The 13996-nt window shown below is 43.0% G+C and overlaps 1 protein-coding gene across 4 annotated transcripts in view; it reads right to left on the bottom strand.

Annotated features, from left to right (window-relative positions):
- Positions 1-13996, bottom strand: part of WDR35 (WD repeat domain 35) — a 59452-nt gene that overhangs the window by 24825 nt on the left and 20631 nt on the right. For 3 of the 4 annotated variants that reach the window (XM_053285309.1, XM_053285306.1, XM_053285307.1), the window contains exons 10-13: positions 11425-11610; positions 9457-9489; positions 6753-6813; positions 2498-2642 (exon numbers count right to left, since the gene is read on the bottom strand). In XM_053285309.1, coding sequence (XP_053141284.1) covers positions 2498-2642; positions 6753-6813; positions 9457-9489; positions 11425-11610 — 425 coding nt within the window. The remainder of the gene's footprint in view (positions 1-2497; positions 2643-6752; positions 6814-9456; positions 9490-11424; positions 11611-13996) is intronic. The other variant, XM_053285308.1, reaches the window with a different exon arrangement.

Below are 13996 nucleotides of genomic sequence, written 5' to 3'. Positions count from 1 at the left end.
CAGGCTGCCCATACACAGGGTCTCCTGGGCAGCAGGACCCATAACGAGGGTGGGCATAGTCCAAGTAGTCTGACCTATAGTCTGGCTGGTACCCATCATAAGAATCAGCATCATGGCTCCAAGCGCCATAAGAAGACTCAGCTTCCAACAGTGGGGAGTGATATTCAAGTGCCCAATCTCGATTGTTCCAGTGAAGATCCTGTCGGTAAGACAATGGGCAATTTTCTCGATGTTTTCAAGGGGGTGATCTCCTCCTAGGCAACCACGAAGCACCTTCCGCAGGTTTAGGTAGGGTGTAGGCTTCTTCTCCAGACGAAGCATACACAGGCTAAGCCATCACCACCAAATCTCTGCTTAACCGCGTCCTCTCACTGTACATGTTGAACGCCTCTGATGCAACAGGGGAATCTGGGCATGTCGATACTGATGACTTTTGCATTTGAAGATCTGAGGCCGTCCTGAGATGCCAGACCACCTGATACTGGAACGTCTTCAGCCTTCTTCTTTTTGGGGATCGAGGGAAGGTGTTGACCAGCCGGCAGGTTTCTCTGCAATTTCAGCTTCTTCTTCTTAACTTTTGAAGCTGATCCCGGCAAATTCGGGGAGGTCTTTGGTGCCGCTGGAAGATGATACCAAGGGAGCTCCTCCGAGAGTGTTTTCCCTCCTGAATCCACTGAAGGTTGAGCATTCGACGGTGTCGATAGCGGTATTGGAGTCTGGTTTTCGGTCTCCACAGCAGCCAATGCCGCTTTGTTCAACGGTATTGATACAGCCATTTTCAATGACTGTTTTAAAGGTAAGGTTTCCAAAGAATGAAGAGCCAAATTCCACAGGACTGTGCGCAAGCGAGAAGCCCTATTTCTGCGAGCCTGTTTTGTAAACTTTTGACAGTGCATACAAGTCTCCACAATGTGGGATTCCCCCAAGCATAAGAGGCACTCAGCGTGCGTTTGGGGGGAAGGGATCTTTGATCTGCAGCAAACACATTTCTTTGTGCTCAGCATACATGTTGAAGGCCAGCAAGACACCACGCTCCAACCCAGCAGGGACTGGAGCTTTTAAAAAGGGAAAGCCGATCAATAAAAATGCCAAAGAAAAAATGCAACTGCACAAAAATCAAAGAAAGAGAAATAAGAAGTTAGGAAGGGAAGCAAGGAGAAAAAACAACAAGGGATGTTTTAAATCCTACTCATTGCCGAGCTGAAGACACCACAATGTTCGCTGAAGCATGGACGAAGAAAGACTGAGGGGATGAGGAGTGGTGCAGCCACATATAGCAGCTGGGGGCGGGGTTCCCTCCCAAAGCAGGAGAAATCGAGCTTGTTAGATTCCAACAAGATCTCTGTGCAGGCTAATAGCCCATGTGTGTAGAAGACAGAGACCATGTCGAAGAAGCTCAGTTCTGGAGTGGTTATATGGCCAGTATGCTCTGCCGTGAAGACAGATGCAAAGAACTCATTCAGCTTCTCTGCAATCTCCTTATCTTTCTTAATAATCCCTTTCACACCCTCATCATGTAAGGGTTCAACTGCCTCCCTGGCAGGTTTTCTGCTTCTGATATATTTAAATATGTTCTTGTTATTCCCCTTGACGCTTCTAGTTATATGCTCCTTGAACTCTCTTTTTGCAACTCTTGTCTGCTTAGATTTATTTTGCCAGAGTTTAGGTTCCTTTCTGTTCTCTTCATTTGGGCAGGAATTCCATTTTCTGAAGCAAGTTTTCTTCCCTTTTATAGCTTTCTTGACTCTGCTTGTTAGCCATGCTAGCATCCTCTTAAACTTGGTGGTACCTGGCATGCTCCTGAACTTGGTGGTACCTTTCCTCCTTCTTGGTATACAAGATTGGTATTCCAACTGAGCAGCTATTATTGTGGTTTTAAATAAGTTCCATGTTTTCTGGAGTGATTTGATCCTCCTGACTTTCCATTTCAGCTTCTTTTTTACCAGTCTCCTCATTTTTGAGGTTTCCTCTTTCAAAGTCCAACGCATCTTAATTGGACTTCTTTGGCAATGCTCCACTCACATATAAGCTGAATTGGATCACACTATGGTCACTGTTCTCCAGTGGTTCTATAACTCTGACATCTTGCGCCAGGTCCAGGACACCTCTCAGGATTAAGTCCAACGTCGCCTTCTCTCTGGTTGGTTCTGCAACCATCTGTTCCGAGGCACAAATCTAGGTAAAAGAATAACTAAAAAAACCATACCTCACTAACTAGAAATTCAGGTTCTAGGAATGTTATATATATTAAGATTCGAAAAGGATGCTAGGAATAGTTTGACAAGAGAAAAATAGAAATCTATGATTAAAGGCATCCATGAAATTGATGCCAGATCGTAGAAATGGAAATATTAGGAAATTTTCAATGTGGCAATTCTTTCTATTACGGTAATTACTTCACAGATATTCCTGGTTTATAAAGCAAATTTCAGAAATATAGTAGTAAGAAACAAACAATAAAACACAGGGACAGGAGCCACAAAACCAGAAAACTAACCTCTCTCTGCCTTCTTTTCTTGTCCGTGACACCTGGTTAATTTCCATTGCTGTGAGCTTCTTGGCTACACGATATTGCCAGGTATAAAATGCTTCTTTTGAAGCTGCTATTACTTGAGTTTTGGTCATGGTAACAAGAAGTGGTGCTGTTACAAAATCCAAACAAAAACACACTTTGAACAGGCCCACTGAATGTTTGATACAAGCTCATTTAGTCGAAGTTAAGAAGTGGCTCATACAAGACATCATAGACATAAATAAGGAAGAGCTGTTAGTCTCATGGCCAGATCCAAAGACACATGTGCTCAGATACATGTTCCGATTTGTGTCTATAGTGTTTACCATTCATTTCAATAGACAGAAAATCTGTGTGCACATTTCTTTCTGTATGCAGACTAGGTAACTCCAGAAATGAATTTTTTAAAAAATTATAAACATTTTTCAACAAAAAATTTCACAGAGTGGTTTAAATAGCAGAATGAATGAGAAGACAGTTCCCTGTCCCAAAGGGGCTCACAATCTAAAAAGATGCACAAGAAAGACCTCAGTATCAGTAAGCAGCCAAAGAAGGGTGCTATGCTAAGGTGAAAAGGGACAGTTGCTCTTTCCCTGCTAGATATGACAGCCACTACTCTGAAATGTGCCTCTTTGCCTAGATAGCAGGGGTTGGGAAGCTCTCGCCAGCAAGGGAGCTCATTGCATACATCAGATATCCCAGGCTTGTAAACAGTTTCACAAACAGCAGCCGTCCCCATAAGCTAAATAAGATAAATATGTCAAACAAGCTTTATAACTTAGAATAACTTCAAAAGATTTGTATGGGAATCAGCTTTTCAAAGGAAAAAAGTGATTTTGGCACTAATGATCACCCCTCCCCACAATGGTGGAGGGGACAGCCAGGGGTGGGGAGCTTGAATAAGGACTATGACAGGGGCAAAGATTTAAAGCTGCTCTTTGGGCTGGTCTTGTGGTAGCATACATGAATTGTCCCCTTTGCTAAGCAGGGCACACCCTGGTTTGCATCTGAATGGGAGACTACATGTGAGCATGGGAAGATATTCCCCTTAGGGGATAGGGCGGCTCTGGAAAGGGCATCTACATGCTTGCATGTAGAAGGTTCCAAGTTCCCTCCCTGGCATCTCCAAAATAGGGCTGCTGCCTTGCTTAGCAAACATGCCCTTAACTCTGGCGCTGGGGTCATGTGTACTCCAAGTCAGGCAGCAAGAGTGCCCAACTGAAGGAGGATTTCTCAATGCACTGTGCTCCTGGTGTGGTGCACTGAGGGATGCCAAAAGGACTTCTTCCTCCATCTCCCTGCTCTGCCAATTGCCACAGTGCCACTTGTGTGCCATGGTGAGCAGTAGAGCTCTGAAGGAAAGGGTGATTGTGTATGGGGAGGCAGGGAGGAGCCTGCCTCCCCGCCAGCCCTCTCCGGCCCCGGGTAATTTAGTCGTGTGTACGACCTCATTGCTGGTTTTTAGATAGTTTAATGCTGATGAAGTCAAGCTGCATTGGAATTACATTTCTAAGGGATGGAAGATAAATGTCCCATATGCTGTGGTAGGTAGAATCATAAATATTATAAATGGGTAATGGCTCTGAGTCAGTTTCAGAAATCAGGTAATTACTACGCAAAGAATATAAGTAAAACGGTGCCTAGATGTATCCTTGGATGACATGGACCCGGTGGTGCCCCTTGTACGTCCATGGGGGTGGGGGAGTCACTGGCATGCCGTGACAGGCTGTGACTATGGCCTAACATCCTGGCAACATCTAGGTTGCCTAAGCAACCAAGCAGCCAATGCTAGCTAAGAGAGGGGACAAGATGATAGGGAGGTGAGGCAAAGACTCTTCCTCTCCTGTCATAAAACCTAAACGTACCAGGAGATGTGGTCAGTGGTGGGATTCGTGTCAAGCCATCTGCCAGCTTTTCAAAAGCCAGCAAGGGACAGGCCAGGGAACATCAGCCCTAGAGCCTTCCAGGAGACCAGATAAAGTAGGGTTGAGAGCCTGGGAAGAGAGAAGTTGGGGTGATGTAACCCCCTTTCTTCTCACATATGAGACCAGAAAGGCAGGTTTCTTACAGTGATGTAGTCGCAAATTCAGAAGTGCAGGCACTCTTCATGACAGCCTCATAGCTGCACCCACCCTGACAGCCACATCCCACAGGCATGCACATCCCAATGCATCTCAGCCACATAGCCATAGCCACACCCCTCAATTAGACAGACACAATGATTTGAGCGGTTCTGTTACAAGACGTCAAGGATCATGTAGACTCTAGGGAATGTACTAGAATGAATGATAGGGAATGCCCACTGAAATGCTGCAGCCATTTGGAAATCCTGTGTCCCTTTGGAAAGACCAGAGCATTGCAGTGGGTGTTCCGTCATTCATTTTAGGATGTCAGCAGTAGTACTTGCATGCTGATGGTCAGTCCCTGGCAGCATCTCCAGGTAGGACTCGGAAAGATTCCTGTCTAAAACCTTGGAGAGCCGCTGCCAGTCAGTGTAGACAATACTGAGCCAGATGACCAGGGATCTGACTGAGTATAAGACAGCTTCCTATGTTCCTACGACAGGAAGAATTGTAATAAACAGTTGGACTAGCAAGAGTAGCACATTATTTCAATGTAGAAAATCAAAGGCTTTGTGTCCCTGCTGAGACTCTGGAGAGAAAAAAGTATGGAGACTGAGTCCCTGCAGCACTATGCTACTGTTCTTAACTGTAGCTGTAGTTTTTCTGTGCATCACACTTGGGTTGTGCAGCCGCACAGAGCCACAACTGGGATCCTAGAGCTTGACTTTATAAGGAATAAAAAGCAAAATTGCACTCCCCCTAGTGGCTGCTTCTACCCCCTTCCTCAGTCTGAGTGACCTATGGATGCCTAAGGATAGAAGGATATAAACTGGAAGACTTCAGCAGGGAGGTAGAGTGGGCTGTTCAAATGCACTCAAAGAACTACAATTACAGGTAAGAAACCTGCCTTTCTTCATCATGGTCTCTGTGCTTCACACTTGGGATAACAGCGAGCTATCCTCACCTGGATGGAGGATGTCACCTTAAGGAAGAGCAGAGCCCCAAACAGAAAGCCCAAAGGTAGTCTGTGTTGGAAGTTGCAAGGGTGGTGGGATTATTCCCAGCCAGAAAGTAAAGAGTTCATCTCACCTCTAGAGATGAAGGGATATGGGGGGTTTGATATGTAAATGGATATCTGCATACCTGCTTTTGTAGTAGCTAGGCACAGAGACATAGACAAAGACTCAGGGACATATTTTCTCTCTCCATCCAAAGAATGGAAGCTTCTCTTACTAGGGATGTGAACGAAATGTGATTCGGACAACGGATTGCAGCTCATCTCTTTAAAGCTGAGGAATTACACATCCCCTTTAACATGGGGGAGAGCAGGTCCATACCTGTAGAGCTCTCAGCCAGCTGCCCTTGCATGCAAGCATTGCACAGGGGCAGCTGGGGGAGAGCACCACCAGCTCACTATGATAGGAGGGCGGGGGGTGGCCACGATTTAAAAAGTGGTGGTGAGCAGCGGAGGAGCAGGTATGGACCTGCTCTCCTCTGTGTTAAAGGGATGTGCTCAGATTCGGCATCCGAATCACATTTCGCACACATCCCTATCTCCTACCCTAATGATTGTGTGAACTGCTCTCAAATGTTTGAATTAAATTCAGATTTAATCTTAACCTGTTATTTCTAAAAGAGATAGACATAACATTTAAATAACCTTTATTTATTTATGTATTTATTTAACTTATATACCACCCAAACTTTCGTCTCTGGGCGGTTAACAGTGATATAAAAACAATTAAAACAAATATAAAAGGCGAAGAGATGGGTCTTCAAATGTTTTTTAAAAATAGTTAGAGATGGGGAGGATCGTATCTCAGCAGGGAGTGCATTCCACAATAATAGCAGAAAAGATTACCACAATAAAATAAAGTACAATAACGTTCCCTTTAAATACATCTAATTTATTTTAAAATCTGGTCTTTATTTTAATAATTGCCTTCATCCACCCTGTATTCAAAATAAATTGATTTCCTGGTCAATTCAAAATGGCAATAGGTAGTTAGTTGAGTTTGCAATTTGCAAATGCTTCAGGACATTTACCACAAAAAGATTGCCTACATGGGCAAATGACAACTAATCATTAGTTTAAACAGTCATGATAATGCAGAATAATTTGGGGCAAAGGATTGAAAAGCATAATTAATATTATCAAATCATGAACATCCGCTTACCTATGTCAATATATTTTGGATCGAGGGGAGTACCAATAGAATTGCAGAGAACAAGTACATACTATAGAAAAACAAAAACAAAATACTGTCAAAATGAATATCTAACATTCTCTATTGGAATCAGGTGCTCAATTTATAGGGATTGAAAAGAAAATATGGCAGAGATTTATTACCAATAATAAAATAATGGCTGACATTTTGCACAGTGCAACATGAGTGGTTCTGCCTATGCTGCCACAGACATCTAAAACAATGACTGTGGTGTTGCAGAACAGGTTTGGTGTGCTGCCACTACTTAAAATTGCGATAACACTGCCTTGGTGCTATGGGTATTATTTCCAATGGCTGTAATGCTGCAAAAGTGTGATTGTGCAAGTTTAGGTAGTGGCACACCAGTCCTGTTCTGCAACACCACAGTCATTGTTTTAGACACCTGAAGTGGTGCAGGTGGTTTAGAACTGCCTGCATTACACTGTGCAGAATGTCAATCAATATAAACATCCTTTTACCTTCTTTGAGAGAAGGAATAGGATACAAATGTGTCATTTTAGTCAAGTTAGACACCTTTCAATTAAAAAGAAAATCATAGAAGGAAAGCTACTACCTCTTTACACAACTAAGCATTACTGCTTATGAGAGAGCAAAGCACAAAACATGTTCCAAAGTACTACCCAATCCCCTAATCTGTATTATAAAAGACCTGGCAACTCTACTAACAAAGGCAGAATGGAGACGTTTTTTAGTGTGTGGTAATTTCACTTCCACGCCCTATATTTTAGAGGGTGCTTGTTATCCCATCAGGTCTTGAGATTAGGATTCACAGCATGACTACTTACATTCACAAATATACAAGTTAACTGGTATTTCAAATTATCACATATTACGGGATTAGTCTGCAATACCTAGAGTAATATGGGTATTATATTTCAGGTTCTTCTTCCTAATTATCATAATTATTAGTTTCCTGAGCATGAAATGAGGGAGATGATCACATACCCTATTAAAATGCACAACACTGCTGGTAGACATAGACAAGAGGCTTCAAGAAACCCTCCCCAGCATTCCTAGTACACTGGCTGACATCCAGACTACCAAGCTCATGAATACAGAGGGACTGTGGGGACGTGACTGGGGCCAATGTACAACTTCCCCAGTTCTTCTACATATACAGAGTTATAAGAACATAAGAACAGCTCTGCTCAGGTCAGGCCCAAAGCCTGTCTCGAAAATCTTTATTGTTATGGTCATTCGACCAGCAAACCCAAGGCCTATCTAGTCCAGCATCCTGTCCCACACAGCGGCCCACCAGACGCCTCTGGGAAGCCCACAGTGCATACGAAACATCCCCACTCTGCAAGCACTTTGGAAGTGCTCAGGAAGAGAGGAAATACAGACCGCTTCTGTAGGGCAGGCAGACATTTCACTCGCACATGCAACACTGCACACATAACAGAAGTGTCGGAGTTGTATGAGGGCCCTAGTCACGTCCCCACAGTCCCTCTTGACACAGGTGCCTTGCTAGTCAGCATGGCAGCCACTCTCTTTAAATGCTTCTTGCTTTGGAAAACAACACATTCTGGATAACCTGTCACTCAGGCAAACAGACTTAAAGCTAAGGAGGCAACCTGCACTGCAGTACTTTTACTGCAAATCCACTGACTATCATTTATTTATCCAGAGAAGCTTAATTGATAATGTACTCACATCAGTGACTTCTTGATTTGAGGTTTCACCATTTACCTGGAATTATTTTCCCTTTCATATATGAAAAAGAAACCTGTCTATTTTTAGTGTCCTTGACCATTTTCAAGAATACAGAAAAGAACTCTTTAGAAACAAAGAGATTAAATCTGAAAGGACACATCCAGTGCAAAACGGAAAATAATGCTAGACCTATCCTAAAGGCTATTTTAAATTGAATTTTGAAAGGAAAAAAATCCTCAAATCTTTATGAAACCCAGACAACGTGTCTTAATAAATAAACATAGTGGTCAATATTCCAAGCAGTGTTATAAGTACAAAACAGGAGTTGTGTCTGTGTAAGATTCTGTAATGCAGCTCAGCCCAAAATGTTGCTAAGCAGGCAAATGTGCACAAAGGCGGAGGTGGGAGTGATTTTCGCTGCTCTCACCTCCCTCCATAATAATATGAAACTATGGAGCTCATCATCATGTTATTCCTTAAAAACCCCTTAATGGCTCTATATTTAAAGAATGAGGTTCTGAAATACAGCAAAATATAATGGCCGGCATACGGACTAACAAAGTGCTGGTGCAACAGCACTGCATGTGCACAACACGGAAGGAGCGATTTCCACTGATCCCCCTCTTCCCTCTGAAGGCAACCGTGACTCCCAAAAACAAGTCCCTGAGGGTTGCACAGCCTTTAGAGGGAAAGAGAGAGAAACAAAAACTGCCCTTCCCTAGGAGCATGTGCTGTGCATTCACTGCACATGTGCTTTGTTAGTCTGAATGTCAGCCAATTAAATCAATAAACAAAGTATTCAATCCAGTCTACTGTAGGCATAGTACCTGTGCGCAGTGTGATCAACATAAAGCAAAACAGAGCTCTCTTTCCCCTCCTTCTCTCAGGGCACACACAGATACTTCTTGTGGCCACTATAGGAAATGGGAGGCCACTCATATTCCTACCCAACCCAATGGTTACACTACCAGTTAAAGCATCATTTAAAGCACTGTTTTACCATTGCATCAACAGATTCAGTCTCATGCTCCTCCTTTGAAAGCATTGTACAAAAGATATGGGAAATAATTAGTGTAGGAAGGAACAAACCTCTGCAAATTAGTTAACACCCATTCATGAGACATTTGGACTGCTAATAGAATTGCTGCTTTCATAGATGGGTTTCCAAGATGCTAAGAGTGTTGTAGGAAATGTTGGGTTGTATAAAAAAGTTAACCATGAATGAGCCCAAGGGAAATTAATGAGGCTGTTCTCACAAACAGCCAAGAATGGGGTTGGCTGCCCGTGAGAACCACCAGGAGCTGTGTGGCTCCTGGTGGTGCCTCGGCAGCAAACCTGCTTAGGGAGCCCACTGGTTAGCCGAGGGTAAGAGTATGAGCACACCCTTAGGGGTGTGCATGGAACCGCCAAACTGTGGTCCGGCACTGGGGTGGGGGGTTGCTTTAAGAGCGGGGGGAGAGTTTACTTACCCCTCCCACCGCTTTCCTGCTCTGGCGGCCGTAATTTTAGTAGTAATTGGGGCGGCAGGATACCTCCCTGCCGCCCCTTCCCCGTTTTTGCTATGAAAAGCTCCCAGGAGTCTTCTGTGCGTGCAAACTGTGTGATGTGCGCGCACATGAGCAGAGGACACCTGGGAGCTTTTCATAGTGAAAGTGGGGAAGGGGCGGCAGGGAGGTATCCTGCCGCCCCAACTACTACTAAAATTACAGGCGCCAGAGCAGGAAAGCGGCGGGAGGGGTAAGTAAACTCTCCCTCCGCTCTTAAAGCAACCCCCCACCCGAACCGAACCACCCAGGTCAGGACCGGTCCGGAGGCCTTTAGAATGGCCTCCAGACCGGTCCGGGCACATCCCTACATGCCCTTAATCCGGACTAACTGCTCGCGTGTCAGCTCCAGCCAGTGCTGACACAGGACTGGGCTCCCGGTTGTCACCAGGGGGATCCCGCACACTTACACGGAGCATTGTGGGATTTCTGGGGGCAGGGATAATGAGTCCCACACCCCTGAACCTCTGTGCTGCCTGGGGCAGCAGCAGCTTATCTGGGATTGTCTGCAGGGAGGTAACTCTTCTGGATCATCAGCAGGGAAGGTAAGCTGATGCAGGTTCATGGGATTGTGAGAAAGGGGTGAATATGACTTACATTAATCACAACTAACATCTCATTCATTTCAATGATGCTTAGTCATGACTAGCTTGCTTTAGCTCTATACTCCCATTTTACACGGTAACATGTTACTGTAAGTTTCTGCTGTAAAACACTTCTTATCTGTATTCAGTTTCAAAATATAAAACAATGTTCTCCACACCAGGGGAGGATGTATTATTTGACTTCAGAAATGTTATAGAGTTGCAGATACAAAATCACGCAGACACAGAAGAAAACACAAAAAACAATGTCCTACAAGATGTTTAACAAATCACAGTATTGGTTTGTGTACATATTATTGCAATAACATAGCAAATCCAGCAACATAAACACAAATATCATGGAACACCACCCCATGCAAAAAAACCAACCATCCATTCATTATTAGAGAGTTTACAGTTTTCTTCATTTAATAATTTTTGTAAGCTCTCTTCCTCCATTCCTTTTATTTGTTTATTTCATTTATAAACCGCCCCATCCAAAGGATCTGGGCGGTATACAACAAAATAGACCTGTGATATACAGTATTTCCTCACAGACCTTGAAATTTTGTTATAAACTGTATCTTCTTGTGTTTTTAGACATTTAAGAATTACTATTACTCAAAAACTCTGCTTTGAAGATCTTTATTTTTTAACTGAGTTTTCAAGTATAGCTTTTCCCTACCAAAAGGAGGATGTCAAACTCCTAGTGCTTTGAAGGAAGCTAAATCTGTGATGTGGGCTTTTTTTTATCAGGACTATTTCAATGGACTAAAAGGTGGATTTGAATTTTTGAATTCAATTCAAAATGCTTCACGTAAGATTGAAAGATCTTTATACCTGAGGCTGGTTTTCATCAGCTTTAGTTGCCAAAATGCAGAAGTCCCCACATGTTGTTATGGAGATTAGACTCTTGACATATTTCAAATATTTTTCATTGTTTTTTGTGTCCCAGAAGACCACACAGTACTCTGGACGATTCGGCCGGGTATATGCATAAACCACTGTATTAGAACAGTAACCCCACTGCCAACAAAGAAAAAATTATTACATTTTAACAAGATAGAGTAGCACGTAAAAAATATAGTGTACAGAACTAGCACTTGTAAATGTTCTTCTTTTCAAGAGATATATTATATAAAACACATAACTAACCCCACTGAACAAGTTGAAGGTTTCAGGTAATCAGTTTAAATGGTTTTTTTTTTTTTTTTAAGCAAGCCACCACTTCAGCTTGGATATCCAACTCACTTTAGAAGTCTCCTGTCTCTAGAAAATATTAATATACCATTTGCTGTTTTTAGATCTTTGAATGTCTAGTATCAAAACTATCATATATAAATAGCCTAGTTTTTGTTTTTTACTTATAGAAGGGTAAGATCTACTGACATTCTAATTGCACATGCTTGAAGATTAAATTTGGCATAGTTATAGTTTATTGATGCATACAGGGGGAAAATAGACTTTTAAAACATCTGACTGATATCTTTTTATTTTATTTATTTATTTGATTTGATTTGTATACCGCCCTTCCAAAATGGCTCAGGGCAGTTTACAATTAAAACACACCACTAAAACAGTAAAGAGCTAAAACAAATTAAAAAACAATATAACAATTAACAATTAAAAAACATTTTTAAACAACAATTAAACAATTACAGCAATTAAAACTCCCGAAATTGGGTTTTGAATTTTAAAATAAACCAGAAATTAAAACCCACACAATTCAGGAAGCTGAGAAAGCTTGGGTGAAAAGAAGGGTTTTCAGGTGTTTTTTGAAAATTGCCAGAGATGGGGAGGATTGTATCTCATCAGGGAGCGCATTCCACAATCTCGGGGCAGCGACCGAGAAGGCCCATCTCTGTATAGCCACCAAATGAGTTGGTGGTAACTGGAGATGGACCTCCTCAGATGACCTCAATGGGTGGTGGGGCTCATAACGAAGAAGACGTTCTCTTAGGTACCCAGGGCCTAAGCCGTTTAGGGCTAACTAGCACCTAGTTAGGGCTATAACTAGCACTTTGTATTTTGTCCGGAAACCTATTGGCAGCCAGTGCAACTCCATCAGTAAAGAAGTAACATGGTCTCTCCGAGATGACCCAGAGACCAACCTGGCTGCCGCATTCTGAACCAACTGAAGTTTCCGGACTACGTACAAAGGCAGTGAGTATATCTATGTGATTGTGAGTATATATATCTATGGATTTCATTGTGTGTGAATAGTATATCTTATTTCCCTGATGCTTTTGACATAAATAAATAAATAAACACACACGCGCGCACACACACACATATACATACACACACACCGCCCCTCCAAAATGGCTCAGGGTGGTTAAAATATTATCATATTTTAATACCGCCAGATATGTGTATCTCTAGGAAGTGAAGATATACACCTCCGTTTTAACTGAGGTATTTTAAATTGAAATAAATGAAGTAATATACAAAGGTTTACATGTTCCACAGCATAATCCGGGTGTTTCAGAACACCTTTGCTGTTGGGCTGTAACGCATGTGGTGACAGTGCTGTGCAAAAGGGCAGTACCAGAACCACTGACCTTTTGCATAACCAGCAGGTGGAAAAACAGGTTGCTTACCTGTAACAGATGATCTGGCAGTGATTCTACAACATTCATAAACTTGGGTTCTGCGCCTGCGCAGACCAGCTTCGGGTAGTAGTCATTAGCTCCTTGCGACGCCTTCAATTGCCCCTGCACAAGCCTGCAGTAACTCTCTTTGGCGGTTAAGCGTCCCACTATTCAGTTTCTGGCTGACCGACTTAATGTGCTGTCACTAAGTCTGTTCCATAGTACGTCTAGCAGTATGTCTAGTATGCAGTCTGCAGCAGGGCCGGATGGGTGGTTTTTATGAATGTCGTGGAATCACTACCAGATCATCTGTTACAGGTAAGCAACCTGTTTATCTGGATAGTGATTCCAGAGACAGTCATAAACTTGGGTGTGTAATGAGCTGCCCCCATGGGTGGCGGGTGCTGCATACTATTGTAACACCCTCTTCAAAACTTCTCTCCCAAATTTTGCTTCCACCGCAGACTGTAGGTCCAAGGCATAATGTTTCACAAATGTGTGGTCCGTTGCCCATGAAGCCGCAGAGCAAATATCTGCCATTCGTAGCCCCGCCAAATGCGCTGCTGAAGTAGAGTAAGCCTTAATGGACCGCGGGGCGGTCTTTCCTCGACTTTCATATGCACATTTAATGGCTTCCATCAACCAGGCAGACATGCGTTGTCGCGATGGCTGCTGGCCCCTGTTGCGCCCTTTAAATATTAGGAATAGATGTCTAGTTTTCTGGAATGGCTTTGTTCTCTTCAAATAGAAGAGGACTGCTCTCCTGACATCCAAAGAGTGCATTGCCTTCTCTAGCGGCATTGTCGAATTCCCGAAGAAGG

This window comes from Hemicordylus capensis, chromosome 1 (assembly GCF_027244095.1).
Source record: "Hemicordylus capensis ecotype Gifberg chromosome 1, rHemCap1.1.pri, whole genome shotgun sequence".
In the NCBI taxonomy this organism is placed as follows: Eukaryota; Metazoa; Chordata; class Lepidosauria; order Squamata; family Cordylidae; genus Hemicordylus; species Hemicordylus capensis.
Note: the sequence above shows the minus strand (reverse complement) of the source record. Positions and strands in the feature narration are given on the sequence as shown.